This window comes from Oenanthe melanoleuca, chromosome 4, assembly GCF_029582105.1.
Source record: "Oenanthe melanoleuca isolate GR-GAL-2019-014 chromosome 4, OMel1.0, whole genome shotgun sequence".
Taxonomy (NCBI): Eukaryota; Metazoa; Chordata; class Aves; order Passeriformes; family Muscicapidae; genus Oenanthe; species Oenanthe melanoleuca.
Window position 1 is genome coordinate 53513883 of NC_079337.1, and position 17085 is coordinate 53530967.

The 17085-nt window shown below is 36.7% G+C and overlaps 1 protein-coding gene across 8 annotated transcripts in view; it reads left to right on the forward strand.

The window, feature by feature from the left end:
• The window catches only part of KCNIP4 (potassium voltage-gated channel interacting protein 4), a 373098-nt gene that overhangs the window by 345486 nt on the left and 10527 nt on the right, over positions 1-17085 (forward strand). For all 8 annotated transcript variants that reach the window (XM_056490433.1, XM_056490439.1, XM_056490434.1 and 5 more), the window contains 2 exons: positions 11818-11887; positions 16197-16267. In XM_056490433.1, coding sequence (XP_056346408.1) covers positions 11818-11887; positions 16197-16267 — 141 coding nt within the window. The remainder of the gene's footprint in view (positions 1-11817; positions 11888-16196; positions 16268-17085) is intronic.

The window sequence follows — 17085 nt, forward strand, 5'->3', positions numbered from 1 at the left end:
AGTGTAACTCATCTGCTGGAAGAGCTGTTTTCTACCACATGAGCTTTTATGTGCATCAGTTTGGAATATAAATGTTTATGTACTAGAACACGAGCAGCCAAATGTCATCTCTGGCTACAGCTCTCTGCAGTTCCTTTTTTGCAGCATCTGGACTAAGCAGTAGAGAGCCTGGTATTTGAGTTATGTGCAGTGGCTGGATTTTGGTTTCTGGGTAATCACTAACATTAGAGAAGTAATGTTTGGTGCAGTGCAGCTCTGGTGATGCTGTAATTTAAAAATTTGGAAGGAGACACCTCTTACTCTCCTTTCTCTGCCCATCCCCTTTTCCTCATGACATGCGAGGCATATTAACTGTAACTGCTATAAACTTTGTACTTTATAACACACATAAAATGGTTCTGTGAGAATATTTATCAGTTGAGACAGCAGCATTCAAAAATCCCTCTAGCTGGCTTTCTTGCTACCAATTTCCTTACTTTTAAAGAATTTGAGTAAAAAAAGTTATAATTCTTTATGTACCTTCTGGTGAAACTTCTTGATAGTGCACTTCAACCACATGGGTCCTATGAACTTGATAGATAAATCTTATTTGTGCTGGACTCAGGGATCTACCATGGATCCCAGGAATTTCCAAATTATTTTGGATCTTTATGTTTTTTTCTATTTTAAATGTCTGATCGACGTGAACAAAATTAGCAACATAGAGGTTTTGTCAGAAATAAGTGAAACAGATGAAAGTCCCTTATTTCAACAGAATTAATTTCTGTTTACAAATGTCTTTAGATCAACATCTGTGCTAAAAATAAACACTGGTGATCTTCAAAAAAAACCAGCAAATCACAAGTGACAAAGCCTCAAGGTGAAGTCTTTCAGTGTCAGGGAAGTTTATTACAAGTTTCGGGTCAACTTGCATTTACCTTTGAGTGAAAGTGTCTCACAGAGCCTGTATTCTTTAGATCAGCTGGACATTTGCACAGTTGCCCTTAATTATGTGAATTATTCTCATATTAGCTTTCAAGTAATGGAATTTATTCAACCCAATGAATTCCATTGTGAAATATTCTTAAAGGACCTTAGATATGGTGAGTGTCAGAGAAGAAATAAGAGCCAATAACTTAGAAGACAGCATGATTCAGTAAACACAGCATGAAACTAGACGTCTAAAGACTCCAACCTTTTGGCTCTCTTGCTGGCTTATTAACTGCCACACACCTTTAAAAGCCTCAGCTATCCCACTAAAAAGCCTTCTGGGCTGCCTGAGAGCATTATACCAGCACTTGAGGGCCTGCGTGGGCTCCACATTGACAGCTGCCTGATTTAATGTCTCTGCTCTGACAGCCAAAACCTTTCAGAGGGTCCCTGGCTATCTGAGATTGCTGCTCAGCCATTGATCAAAGCATCCTCAAACACATCTTGGGAACAAGGTGGGGGGTACCAGTGGGGGGGCTGCTGGCTGTGGGAAACTGAACTTTCCCAGGGGCTGGAGATAGGCAAAGTTCATCCCTAGAGGAGAGAAAAATGAGCACTGAAATTCCTTGGTGTTGACTGAAATGTGTGGGCAGTGTATTTGAGGGAGATACTTTACCCCTCAATGGCCCAGCTCCATATCTGTCAAGCAGAAATCACAGTAAACTCATGCCTTGAAAAAACACTGGTCTAGGAAGCACTTTATGTGCACTTTATGTATTTCTAATCATTATTTATTCTGTTTATGCATCTCTGACATTGTGATCAGCTTCACAGTGTCCTCACAAAAAAAGTGCCAAGAACAACTTTTAAAAGTGAACTCTCAGGGACTGAATATAGCAGTATTTGTATCTGACATACTATCTACAAGCAGTTACAAATATCAGAACAACAACATGATTATGATTTTTCATGTGATTTAAAATGTGAGTATTAAGCACTGTATTTAGAAGCACAGGCTACCAAGTCAATACTCTACTGAACAAGCAGCACAATACTACTCCTGTAATGGAGCATAAATTATAACATCCTTAATTTCTTATTCTGTTCTCAAAATCTGTGGTTATGGAACAAAGACAAACTTAATGTGCCATAAACTTAGCAGACTGGGCAAGAAGTTTTTATGTCCAGCAGTTTCAGCCTCAGTGTATCTCCATAAGGAATGATACAACTATGAGAGATGAAATCTTTTTTTTAGGCCTGAAGTGATTGATAGATTACTCTTTTTTAGATGTATCTGATTCTCTCTGTCTCTTTTTATTCTTCTTGTTGCCTGTTTTAACTGAGAAATGTCTTCTCCTTTTTTATTTCTGTTGCTGTGTTGCTGTTTTTATTTGTGTGCTGTTCATGTTTTCCTGAAAATATGCCAGCAAATATCAGTCACCATTTATATGGGTTTATTTAAGTATAAAATCCCAATGATTTGACTTATGCTACAAATTTTAGATGTGCTGCCAAAAGTAATGTATCGAGTATCCACAAATCAGGAAAAGAAAGCTCCAGAACAGTCTAAAGGATATTCATATAGTTCATTTAGATTTTTTTGCTGTGCTAAAAAAATTATCAGTTCATATGCCTTGCTAAACCTCAAATTCCATTCTGATGCTTTTCTCATGTGTCTGAATTATAGGAATAGTATCTCCTTTCTAAGCAGTAATGCTACATCCTCCCTTGTCTCATGGAACTGTTCACCCCTCCTTCTCTAAGGGATTTAGATGTATGGACACAAAGCCACCCTGGTCCTTCAGGATCACCATGAGCAGTAGAGCTCTTGTGGTCCAGTGTCTTCTCCTTACCATGGACCTGCACTCTGGGAGACCTTTGGGCAGAATAAAAGTGTCAGTGTGCTGTGCTGGGTGGGCACAGAAGGGACAGTGAGGTTTTGGTACATGGGGAGGGGCCCCTGTCTCAGCCACTGAGTGCCAGAGCTCCTCCAGGGTGGGGCATATTGCCCTCACTGTGTGGATGGGGAAGAGGCATTCCTTCCCACAGACCACATCTCTCTCCCACCCACAGCAGCCCCAAACACATCATTGCCTCAATTGTGTCTGATTTTCCCCACTGTACTTGGTGATTCAGCTCCAACTTATGCTAATGTCAGGCTCAGTTTTATAAATATTTATGCAGGTAAGCACATTTGTTCTACTGTTTGCACTGCTGGGGCCCTTCTCCTGAGACAAAATGTTGTTAGTAGTGGAGAAAGCAAAAAACCTTTGTTAAAGGGTAAATGTATTACCATATAAAATATAAATAATGAGCACAGTGTTTGATTTTCAGTGTCTAAACCAGTCCCCATTGAATTTTATGTTCTTTGCCATTTCTGCAAGCTGTGAGGAGGCTGAAATTCCTTGGTCTTTTCATTGTATTTAGCACTAACCAAATATTGACATGTCTGCCTTTACCATTGCACATCTTTGAAAGAAACAAAGAACAACCCCTCTGAAAAATACTAGGATAGCATGGCTTAGGAGACACTGTCAGCCTGACTGTCTTTGATTCAGTCATATGTCTCAGGAATGCAAAACTCAGTGTTCTTCATTATTAAAACTAAAATTTGGTTTGATTTCAGTACTTAGTATTAACATTCAGTTGATTGACAAGAATTTAAGACAGAATTTAGAATATTTTTTTCACCCCTGCCATGCTGCTTCTGCTTCCTAAATACCTTGAGCTAAATTCAGGCTTTTCCATTTTCAGATATGTCCATATAAAGATGGCTCAAGTCCACTAACACTTAGCAGAATGTTGTTAGTACAGTTTCTTCCTCAGTGAATCTTCCACTCTTCAAGGATACAAGGAGCATCTAGGATAAACAAAAGCACCCTCATGTGAGAAAAACAAAATAAATGCTTCCATGATTTTAAAAAAGGGAATTGACCTACCTTAAAATATTGCCTTTAGGGACTGGTAATAGTCTCCATTCTGCTCAAGTGAATCACTGGAGTTGGTCTAACAGAGAACACCCAAGGGACCAGCACTTGCTCCTCTCACCTAGGATTTCAGCTAGGTGATTTGAAAGGATTTGATTAAAAGAACTCACATGGAAATGTGTGAAAGGCAAGTCCCTGAAGCAGTGCTCACCTAAGTACAGCTTTTCCCAAGAGGGTGAGCACCTTATGTTTGCCAAAGTGTTTACAACAAGCTGCATTGTTGAAGTATGGGTTCTGCTTCATTTAGTTTGATTATATTTCCTGCTTATTTGTCAAGTTGGGATTGTAAAATGCCATCCTGCAGTGACAAGTAAGGGCAGAAATACTAAGCACCATTCAGATGCCAGGGACTCATCCATGAAATTTGGGGTATCAAGTTTTAAGGTGAGCTATTAAGTACAAATCTTTACCTGTGTTATTTACTGTTGTTTTACTGCCAGTGCTAATAATAAGGAACTAAAAATTTCACTAGTTAGTGGGCATTGCTAAACAAAGAATGGCTCTGATTAAAAGCATTTGCTGGCACCTTGCCTGCTGAGTTGTGGAAGCAGCCAAAGTGCTGATTGTTATTTACTGTGTGAAGCCACACATGCTGGATGTCAGCCAGTTCCTTTATTTCTGCTTGTGTTTCTCTGAAAGTGCCACAGCAAGTAGGAGGTGGAAAGAAGCTTTTGTTCATTACAGTATCCTCCAGTGGGAGGCTTAAAATGTGGCACATCTTTGCTTTGCCATAGGGAAACATTATTGTATTTCTTCTACAGGTGGCTAAGTAAAAGCAAGTTTTGTGTTTTACTGGATGAGACAAAACTTGAAAAGAGTTTTTACATGTATTTCACCAATGAATGTCAATGGAGATGCTGTCAAATCAAAACTGCCACAACATTCCTAGAAATGTAGACTGTTGCCACTGAACTATAGAATGAGTTCACAGAAATGAAAATGCAGCAACCTGAGGTGTTCCCCCTGTGAGACTTTAGCTGAAGTAATCCTACTGTACTTTAAGCCAAAGAGGAAAGATGGAAAGGAAAGTTGTCCCTTTAGAGCCAGTATTTAGTGTGCTCTGCTTGGGTCTGCCTTCTTTCTTTTGAGTCTTATGAAACAGTGTAAGCTTTCCACTGGTAACCAAATAGGCAAATTCACTGGAAGATTTCAGTGTAGGGACAAAAGACTTTCTGAGGTAACTGTCCCTAACCATCCCTAGCCATTCCCTAATCATTACTCTGTATGTCTTTCATCCCATACAGCTTCTGTAAAGACTGGAGAAAATATTTCTTTCCCACCATCACTATTAGTTCTCTAGGCTCACAACTGTATTCAAGGATGCAAGACTAGAGTATGTCCTTTTGTAAGGATTGATTCTGCAATAAATGAATACAATAGCAAACTAGGAGATATAATAGCAAACTAGGGAGATATTTAGGCCCTCTTGAAGTAAATAAATCTGATCCAAGATATAATTTTGGTTACACATATTTCATCAATCATCACTTTTTTTGGTTACAATACCTTTCTATATGATGGCATGGAAGTTATTTCTAAAAATGCAAACCAAATATTTTTTCAATAGAGAAGTGCTGTGAAAGTGATTTTTATAGCCCACTCCTGAAAAAACTAGCATGAGAAACCAAATTAAAAAAAAAAAAAAAAAAAAAAAAAAAAGAAAACCAAGAACTAATTCAATTCCAATAGACAGGAGGTTAAATTAATAGCTGTCACTTTCCTGATAACACAAAATATAGAAGTTAAAATTGAAGTCAAAAAACACTAGTAGTTTTCAATATCATTTAACTGAACATAGGTTATTTATTAGAGAAAATGAATGAAAATCCATAGAACTAGACATAGATAATTATAAATATATTCACATGTATAGCATATATTGTTATACATAGTGGGGACAATTCCACAGATGAAAAGCATATTAATTTTGGCCTTAAATTTTTCATAAAAACTAATTTCCTGTAGTGTAAAAAATAAAAATTAAAGCCCTCACACCACCTATTATTTTGAGCTTTTACAATTTCTACTCTCTGAGTATGTGCATGTGTCTTACACATGTTTTTATACTGGGACTCAACTCTCCTACCAAGTAGGAAAGGCTTTGAGCCTGTTTGGTGGCCAGTCCTCTTGACTGGGCACCTGATGCACATGTTCAAAATTTCCCTTTATCCATCTCTTCCATTGCAGTCTCTGCTCTTCTTGTCTCTGCACATTTCTTGGTAATGAGCAGCAGCTCCTTCCACAGCCTGTCAGAAGAAAGGCAGGTGAGGTCTGGACTTGTTCCATTATAGCCCAGGCCTGGGAAGACCCCAAAATGATAGGTGTAAAGATAGAACAAAACAAATTGTCCTGCTTTGTGAGTAGTTTGAGACACTGTCCTGTCAATCATCCTCCCAGTGCTTTGACAAACTTGTTTTTACAGGAGGCAAACAGCAAAGCTCAAGGAGAACACAGAGTTGGGTGAATAATATAATTGCCTGATCAAAAGAGCCAAAGCAGAATCTCTTCTGTAGTCATTGCAATTATCTCATACATGCACTGGTTTCCTAAAAGCTTCCTCAGAGCTCCCATTTGATGTGCTGACATGTTGAATGATAAATCTGTACAAAGGAAACTAAATGTTTCTGTCCTTCAGGTGTTTAAATGCAGGAGCCCAAATACAATGCAGCAGTCCAGAAGGCACCAGTTCAAAGAAGCTGATCAGAGAAATTCTGTCTAGAATAGAATAAAAAGACATGGGGGTTTTCCTTTTAGTTCATAGTTGAAGCAACCCCTTGAAATTTTACCAACACCAAATGGACAATACTTTGTATTGTCTCTCTGTGAATTTGTTGCTCTCTTGAGGACATCTGTGGCATGAAAACAGTGGCTCTTTTTCCCTGCATTATCTTCTGTTATTTATTCTCCTAGAAGTATTTTGAGAAAAGGAAAAGAAAAAAGTAAAGGAGCATAACTATGGTTGTCTGTGATTTCTTAAAATCTGTACTAATGAGAAAAAGACTTTTGAACTGTCTGACTATTCCCAGGTTATTTTTTCTAGTCTTAATTTCTAGTGCTTTGTTCAGCCACATTTCAAATATTTCAAGAGAGAGGTTTTTCTCTGAATTAGCTTTCTGAGGCTGGTTCACAGGGTAGTGCATGGCATCTCTTTTAAGCATATCTTTTGAGATTTTTTTTTTACTACACTTGTTTTTTCTTTAATGACTTCAAAATCTTCTCTCCCCCAGACACCTCATTTTGTTTGCATCTACTACTTTGAAGTCCTGCTAGAGTAGGTTTGCTTTTATTAGCTGCTGCAGGATTTTTACCCTGCTCTTGGTGTTAGTTCTATGTTGGCCAATAGTGTGATCAGAACTCCAGAAGTGCCACCCAGCCCCTTTTCACAAAGCTAATTTCTGATATGTGTTCTGTGTTTTTTATGACATAAACCAGTATCAAAAGTGAACCCTGTATTCCAAGAATACAGGGCAGAAGAATAATCACACTCACTCTCAATCCAAAATAAATAGGTGATGAAATCCATTCCTGGTGAATATAGCATGGGCAAGTTTATTTATATTTACTACAGAGAAATTAGTTACAAAATTACAAATGTATTTGGTTTTTAATTTGCAATAAATTATGAATTTATTTATTCCTGGCATGCAGCTCTAAGGTAGGTCAAAATTTCAGTTTAGCCCTGTTGGTATTTGGTAAATACCTCTTTAATTCTAAAAGTATTCTCAAGTAAAATGGCTACAATACAATGAATGAATGTATTGAATTACAGAAATTTATTAAATAAAATAATGAAACAATTTCATTTATTAGAGGAAGTATCTGGTCAGATTCAACAGCATGAAAGAGAAGGAGGCTGCAGGTGTATCCCTAGAAGGCACATGCACATAGTACTTGCAAAAAGAGAAGATATTACCAGTCACTGATGATTAAATCAATGGACATGAACATGTATCTAAAATGAAGCAGCATGAAAACTGAACCAGCAGATGAAGCATGGGATGGGAAACCTGTCATGCAAAAATCTGTAACTAAATATATTCAAAGTTGCCAAAACTCCAGCTTTATCCATCATTCAAAATTGTTTCTTATGCAGACAAAAGTCTGAGCTTTGAGTTTGTGTCTCCTTCATTCTCTTTTCTACATTTCACTGTTTCTTCATTTTTGTGTCTTCGTGGTTTGCCTCTTGTCTGAAAAGGATGTTGATTAGGAAGTAAAGAAGAATCACCTACTGCAGTTTTTTAAGAATACTGAAGGAGAGATGTCTTAGACAGTATGAGGCTTGTAAATAATTCACAGGGTTTGGAGTGGTTCATAAGAACATGTGCTGGAGGTATAATTTCCCAGCAGCAAAACTGCAAACAAGAGAGATCATCAAAAGGCAGAATCATATTTATTATTCTCTTGTCAGTTTATGTTATTTTCTCTTTAAAAGAGAGAGAATTGGACTCAGTTCAAGTTGAACATTCCCTCCTTTTTATTCTCCAGAAGGAAAATCTAATACATTAATGAAATTTTAAAAGATTGTCAAAAAGAAATTTGCTGTAACAGAATAAATTATATCCAGATCAAGGAAAGAAAGAATATAGGAAGTTGTTTGAATAAGCCTCAAATTTTTCTTTCAAACTATTTAATTATTTTCCTCTCTTTTATAAGAGTTTAATGAAAGGTTAGATCAATTTTTTTAATTATAGTTGGTACTGTGGAAAAAATCAGCAATAGCTTGACATAAAACCTTGGGGTGTGCTTAACAATTACAATATTTAATCTCCTTTCCTGAACTGCAGAAATCTCCTGATAAACAAAATAAAGCCAGATTTATGAGTCAAGAAAAGTACAGTCACGGAGGTAAATCATGTTGGCCACATATATTTTTAGAATGAAATTATTCAAGATCAGAAGTGTTTGCTGTCATGTAGTCTCAGAGGGAAGATGTGTGCTAAGGAAAGAAAAGTCTGAGCTGGTATTTCTGGTAAATGTAATTGGCCAGCATCTCAGCTTTTTAATGAATGTCCTTAAGACCCCATTTCTACAGAGCTTCAAGGATGGGAAAGGTGAAGTGTTACTGGCAATGCTGTGGCAAAGAACAGAGGAAACTGCAGGGGGACAAGCTGGAGAAACTCAAAATGTCATTCCTGGCTCTGCTAATATATAATTCTCTGAAAGTAGATTGCCTTTTCAAGCAATGATTCTTTCAAACAGTTTGGTGAAATCAGTGTTTATTAAGTGACAGAAAAAAAAAAGTGTGCCTTTGAAGGAGGTGTGTAGGTCATGGATTTCTGTAATTACAAAGGTTGCCAGCTTATTTTAAACAAACAAGTAACAAATCATATAGATTTTTGCAGAGTATCCTTAATTGTCCTCTAACATTACAAGATTTAAATGCAATCAGGAAATGGGACTCTCAATCTTCAGGGCTTCAGACTAAGGACTGACAGAGTTGTAGTTGTTGGCATTTATTGTGAAAAAGGGGAGAGCATTCTTTGCAAAATGAGTATAGTTAGAATGTGTTTGTCAGTCACAGAAAAGGGAAAAAAATTGTTTTATATGTTAATAAGCCATATGATGAACTTAAATGTGTATTTTGTTATTCATTATTTATTAAACTTCTCAGTTTTCTCTTTAATTCCTTCAAAATGTACCTAGTTCTTTTTTCTTTCTTGTCTGAAAAAGAATTACCTGAAGAACAGAAAGAAGCCACTGCTTCTTTTTCTAAATTTCAAAATGCTGCATTGTTTTTTCACACTCATACCTCACACCCATCTCAGGGTAAAGACTATTTATTCTTCCTTCCTGCAGGTCTGGGAATGACATAGATTATACACCATTATATGCTTGGAAGATGAGGTTGTAAAATACTTTTGTTACATTTTCTACACTGAATAACTATAGAATTATTTCAAAGAGTGTCTGAAGGATTCCCTGATGTTTTCTTTATTGTGCTGTGAATCCAAGTCAAAATTGCTCCTTTGCATGCTCTTATACAACCCCAGAAGGCTTCCTAAAGACAAGCAGCATGGTAGAATTATAGGATCATAGAATCCTCGAGGTTGAAAAAGATGTCTGAGGTCATCAAGCTCACCATTAACCCAGCACTGCAAATCCTCAACTAAACCATGTCCCCAGGTGCCACACCTACACACTTTTAAATATCTTCAGGGCTGGTGACTCAACCACTTCCCCCTGCAGCCTGTTCCAATGCTTGATAACCTTTTCAGTGAAGAAATTTTCCCTAATATCCAACCTGAAACTTCCCTGGGGCAACTTGAGGCCATTTCCTCTTGTCCTATTGCTTGTTAATTGTAAAGCTGCTAGAAACCATAGAGGCAGTGGCCTGTCTGACTGCAGTCTTTCTGGAAAGCTGGTAAGAGAGATGTTTTAGAATGTCCTCATACCCAAAGACATGACAGGCAGGGAGATGCCTCCTCAATTATGGATTGCTGCTTACCTAATGAAGAATACAGGTTTATTTCACTGTTCCTCCCATTCCCCAAAGGCTTTGGTTCCAGAGGCAGTGTGGCCCAGCATCAGTATTTATTTCATCTTACAGAGACCTGAGCTGTGACTCTGCCTGCCTCAGTGACAGCCTCTGTGCCCAGGAACAAATAATTTTGTATTTGTATCTCTGACACAGCTGTTTGTTTCTGGTTTTTGATCAAACAGAATTCTTTCTTACTATATGTTTACATATGCTTAGTTATGATGAAAAGCTGATTTAGTTAAGGATAAATGACATAAAATCATAATAATCCTAAGAGCTAAATATCTGGACCTTTCTCAGATGGTGCATTTGTCTCTCAATTAGAGATTACACTGTTTGTTTCTCAGCAGAAGCTGCCAGAACTATGACTATAAGCGGTCCTTATTTGATCTAATTGAAATACTATTTGTTCTCACAGGAAAAGTTGTTATTACACTGGTAAAAGATGTTACACTACTCTTGATCTCCATTTCAAGCTATAAAGTTTCCTGAGTTTAGGACTAGGACCAAATATGTTTGAGTCCTCAGTCCAACAGTCTGATAATAGTCAAAAATAAATGTTAAACCTTAAAATGTAACTTGCATTTTCTTTCTTTCCTTTGTTTCTAGAAGTCTTTTGCTTTTAAAGACCATACCTGGCTTTTTACTCCCCTTTTGTGTTAAAGAAGGAATGAAGGCAAAAAAGGAATTAAGTAATTGCCCAAAGTCTTCTGCTCAGTCTGGCAAAATCAGGACTAGAAATCAGCTCTCCTGAATATCCAGGTCTTAGATATTTATGCTTGGCTTAGTAAACAATTACAGTATTCCTTCTGCTTCTCCAACCTCTTTGCAATAGTCATTTTTGTAAAGTCATTGGTTTAACCATCTTTATTCTTCTCCTTCACTTCCTTTCGTTTTCTTTGTAGTCACTCTATTCAGAAGCTTCTTACTTATTCTGTGTTACATATTTCAGTTTATAAAAAAGATGTAAAGAGGCAAAAGGATCTGCAGGGTTTGAATTTGGCAGGGTGTTTTGAATTCATTGAATAGAACTCTCCCAGTAGAACATGATTGCATGTTTTATCAGTAATACCCAGGTGTTTACATTCCTGCTTGATTTCCATGCATGCAGATGCTGATTGCAGCTGAGGCAGTGAGACCACTCAGGACCCACAGGGACACAACAGCCCCACTCACTGTGGCACAGTGGCTGCTGCTCACATGTGTCACTCAGGTCTCCAATGAAGCTGAGATCCATGGCATTTTTATGGAATTTTTTCCTCAGGGGAATTCTCCAGGAAGATGCATCAGTGTGATAATGTGCATTGATACTTGGTTGAAAGTGCAAAGTCACACATTTTAAACTGTCAGTGACACACGTGGGTTGTGGATGGTCTGATGAGCACCTGAGCTGAGTGGACCAGACTGAATGGTTTTCATTTTTTGTCATTTACTTTTTTCCAGGAATGCCCCAGTGGTGTTGTCAATGAAGAAACCTTCAAAGAGATTTACTCTCAGTTCTTTCCACAGGGAGGTAAGTACTTGGCAGATATAATTAGTACTGCAGTATGTCTGTTAGTTCCTGAGTCTGACAAAAGAGCCTCTTGTTCAAATTAACAAGATTGTTGCCTCAAGCTCTGTTTGAACTCACAGGGTACCTCCTTGATAGTTGGACACATTTTTAAGTTTTATTTCTGAATTAAATGCAATGATAGCTACATAAAGTCAGCCTTCTGTTATGAAGTTACTACCTGTGCTTGGGTAGCATCAAGTTTCTCTGAGTAGGTTATTTTTCTTTAAGCTTTCTAAAAATTCTTGCCCATTCCCTTTTATTTAAAAAAAACCCCAAACCTTTCAACAATAGGAGGAACTGTAGGAGGCACTGCAGGTGCCCTCTTATATCAATAGCAGAACCCTCCTTTAATTCTATGGGGTTTCTCTTCTTAAATGCTAACCTTGATTTCAATTAATTGATTTCCAGTAGTTTTATTATTGTTTTATTTCCATTATCTTTTAGTGCAATGAAGGTGAAACAAAAACATGTAAGATGTTTTTTTTTCCTTGAACCTCAGATTTCTTTCAATTTGAATTTTTTTTCCTCTCTTTTCTTCCCCTTGCATTTGCTGTTCAGTTACCCCTCTTCATATTCTCTTACAACCCTTCAATCCCACCTCTTCAGCTTCTTGCAAAGCTCTTGAGATTTGTGTATTTCTCTGGGACTGTTCAGAACTCCTTCTTTTCATTTTTAATTTAAAACCCCATATTAATTGGTAGGAACAAAATATCTCCCCATTAATTTTATTTTGAATAAAGACCTAGAAGGTAAAGAGCAGCATTCAGAGCAGATTGCCATCTCTGAAATCATTAAGAAGTAGGCATACTTAATAAAAATGAACAACAGGCTGGAAGGGTTGAGCTGCCTACTGTTTGCTTCTCTTTTAGACCAAGCTAACAATTACAGTTTGAAATATTACATTTTTTAGTTACCCTTGGGTAGTGAAAATAATTATCTCTATGTGATTTACTACACCTTTTCTGCACTTAATAAAAAAAATCTATCATATTTCCTATTGTTACACCCAGAATTTTTCATGGGCAAAGAGAAAGCACACCTGTTCCAAAAGTAAAGCCAAAAGATAATGTGAAAGTAAATGTAATCTTAAAAGACTAATGTTTATTAGTCCAGATCTAGTTGTTACAGAGAAGAAAAGTTATTAATTTACTTAAAATGGATATATATGTAATATCTAATTTCTACCCCTGTTCCTGGTGTTAATGCTGATCCTTCTGCTCCTCCTCTGGCATTTAGGGCAGTGATATCTTTTGGAGGAGTGGGTGAGAACTGCAGTGGAACATCTTGTTAAGAAGCCAGACTGAGTTCTTAAATCTTTGAATGTCTTGTTGAATTAATGTATCCAGCTGAGGCCTTTAAATTTCAGTTGTGCTTAAAATAGTGATTTTGATGTATGATGTATGTCCCAGTATTAAAGAGGAAAAAAGAATCTTGAAAATTTTCCCCAAATTAAAACATGTAAATCTGTGCTCCCATTGTCTGTGTGATGAAAAACCAGGTACAACACGATGTATCATTATGACAATTCATATCTGAACAAACAAAAGTATGTCTATAAGATTTTAAGCTTCAGGGCAACTTAAGAAATTCTTCAATGTCATCCAGCAAGTCACTTCCTCAAGCAACTTCCAAGACTGTCCAGGGCAAGGTACAGGAGGATTACAAATAGGACAAGGTGCCACAAGAGTAACAAAGGAAAGGAAATGACACTGGATTGCAGCAAAAGCAATGTATTTTAAAAGGCAAAAGTAGCTTTGTAAAAAGCTTTCCATGCCAGAAAGGACACTCCAGTAAGCTCTTTTTTGATTCACTGCCATACAGGTGAGTGAATGTACACCCTGAATTTGTGCAGTGCATCACCTGAAATGAAACCTGGGATTTCTCTTCAGCCAAGCAGGTCATGGATAAGAATCCACACACTGAATAATTATTGCACTTCTTCATCACTTCTAAACAGAATAGATCATGCTTGTAGTTTGATAAGTCATCCTCTCCCCTGTGTAATGATTACCATGTTTTGCCTCTGACATTTAAAATGCTTTGATGATGTTTTTCAAGGGATTTCTGATTTAAGAGCTGTTCCTATCTCAACCTGTTAAAACAGCAAATTAGCCTGCTAGTTATGATATCAGATCCTTGGAAAGAAATTGTATTTAATTTAAAAAGTTAAGATTTTGCCTAAAGTTAATAATGTTCAAGATTTAGGAGGGAAAGGGGTAAATCAGACTAAGTAGCTCTAATTAAAAGACTAGTGTGCCTCATCCTGCTGTGGTTTTGAAGGCAAAATTTCAGAACAGAATTGCTTGAGCAAACAACTCTGAAAAAGGCTTTTGATTTATTTTTTCTCAGAGGTGTTACTAGAAAAAATATTTTTCAGCTAGGGACTTTTTTTTCATATACCATCATACAAAAAAAGTAGTAAATTGTATCATCTATGGGCAACAAAATTAAAATACCTTTGTGCTTTGTGTATATCTGCAGAAAATAACCAGGAATATTTCAGATGTTTTTAAGAAATGGGTGCCAAGAGGATAGGAAGGTATTTAAAATTCCTTTTACAGTAATTATACCTTTAGAACATATTTTTTCCCTGAAGATGATTTGCATAGTATATTCTGTTGCTCAACAGAAGTCTCAGTAGATTATAGAAAATATGACTATTAAAATGCTAAATATAAACTGTAGTCAAAAATTTGCATTTTTCAGCTAAAGTGTGAATGTATCTGCCAAGCTGTGCTTAAGCAATTACAGTGGTTAGTGGATACATGGAAGAATGAATGACTCTCTCAAATAGTGCTGGTGGGGGTTTAATTCTCTGAAAACCTGTTAACAGACAGGTTTTAAAGATTGCAGTTTTTTCTTGTTATGATTATTTCACATCATACAAAATAAACATATTGAAGTAAGACTAGAGAATTTTCTTACAATTATCAAGTCTGAATCTGTGAAGCAAAAAGCTTTGAGTTTTGGCATATTCAGTTCCTTGGAGTCAAGGTGGCATTTCAGCTGAGTGTCCCAAGACTATTCCTCAGTTTAATACAAAACACTATTTTGGGCTGTGAAAAATAAAGGTTTGCAGGATTGATATAAAAAGTAGAATGGTTTAGTGCCAAAAAATCAGACAATGGCATTTCAGCATTGATCAGGCTTTTCCATGAGAGGGAGGAGTTTGCTCTGCAAAGCAGACTCTGATTTCATAACACTTTGCCCTTTATTAATAATTTGTGAGGTTAATGTTAATTAGCCTAAAATTAATGTAAACATATGAAGCAGAAAGGGAAAAGTGAGTATTAAAAGTAAACAAACCCTCATCCTTCTTTAATTTGCATTGTATTGAGGGAGGAAAAAACACTGAGCACAGCTGACTTCCCTTAACCCCAGCAGCTTTTACCTCACATCCACAGGGCAGTCTCTGGATAAGTGCTCTCCTCACAATATGTCACTGCTGGAGCAGCTTGTGCCTTTCAGAAGGCATTTAGAGGAAATAGAAAGATGGATCTTTACAAAAGTTACAGTCTTGACAGATTTATATTCATGCCCTCTCATGTTTCTGAAATGAGACAATGTGCACTGGGGAGGAGGTTTGGAAATTATGCAAATAGTGAAGGGATCATTTGTTTAAGGTCATCTTTCAGAGTCTTACTGACCATTTAGTGAGTCACAGCCAATTTTTCCAAGCCCTAATGCCACGATCATGGGAGTTCAGCAGGAAGCCAGCTTTAAGAATCTGCTCCTCAGGAGAGGATTTCCTCTCGCCTGTGGGTGAGCACAGACCCAAGAGCAGCAGCAGCTTCGAGCTGGGAAGCAGGTCTGTGTCCAGGACACAGTGCAGGGAGGGCAGTGCCTGCTTCCCTTATTTAGTGGGAAAAAATGAACACATTCTTCATTGTAAGCACAGGAGGTAGATCCCTGTCACCACCAGTGTTCCTGTTAAAACAGGTTGTTTCAGAGCACAATAATATGTCACTTTTGCTATTTGCTCTGGTGTCAGTGATTAGCAAACACGAGAATAAAAATGAATAGAGATATTCTAGAACATCATTTTTCATTTTTGGTTTCTAACAGTGTTGCCATCCACATACTTGCATTTAAAACTTATCCTTCCTCTCCTGCTGAAAAGGAAATTTAAATTTCATTGAAAAGATAGTCTTGCTATGACATTTTGGTATCAAAATATATCTTGGTATCAAATAGTTTTAATAGAACTAAATTAAATTTTATTAAATAAGATGTGCTTACTGTGATTTTTCTTTTCTGCTTTAAATTTTAGATTCCACAACATATGCACATTTTCTGTTTAATGCATTTGACACTGATCACAATGGATCTGTAAGTTTTGAGGTAAGTGATGCCATTTCTTGTTTCTATAAAATTGAATACTTTGCCAGTCCTTGTAATGAAGTCCAGTTTGGTGGCTGGCTCACATTAGGGAATATTTAGCTTATGTGACTCAAGTTTCAAGTTTTTCCAATGTAATAACAAAAGGCATTACTTTACAATTGTATATTCCATAATGGTAACTCAGACTGTGCTACTATATATTTTTTTAAATCTGTCCATTTAAAAGATAACCCAATTTATACACAAGTTACCTAAAATAGTTCTTCCTCTCTGCCTTTGCAAGATGAGGTCTCTGAACTACAACTAATGATATGTGGATGACTCAGCCAAAATAGGATTTTTCATACTTAGTTTCCAGAAAGTTCTAGAAAAAGCCTTAAAGCAAATGTTTTTAAAAGCACAAGAGTTGGAATTTCATTCTTCCTCTATTTAGCTGCCCAATCTTTTTTCCCAGTTCTGCCTTTCCTTGGTAAGGCTGGTGTCATCCACACAATATAGTATGGAAAAAAGGGACCTTACTGCAGTAATGTAGATTAGAACAGGATGTACAAAATACTGCAAAGGAGATCATATTTTAAGTTAGAGAATTTTTTTTAAGTCAGTTCATTTGCGAAAGGATATGTTTGTTTTTTCATTTTTTTCTTTGCTTTTAATTATAATGAACAATTTCCTTAAAAATTTTGATTGGATTGTGATAAATACACTCACTTTAAATTTATTGAAATGTTCTGTACATGTTTTTATGATTAATTTTAGTAAATGATGTGAGGTAATACTAATTTTTTTCATAAAATAATTGATGGAATAGAAAGAAGACT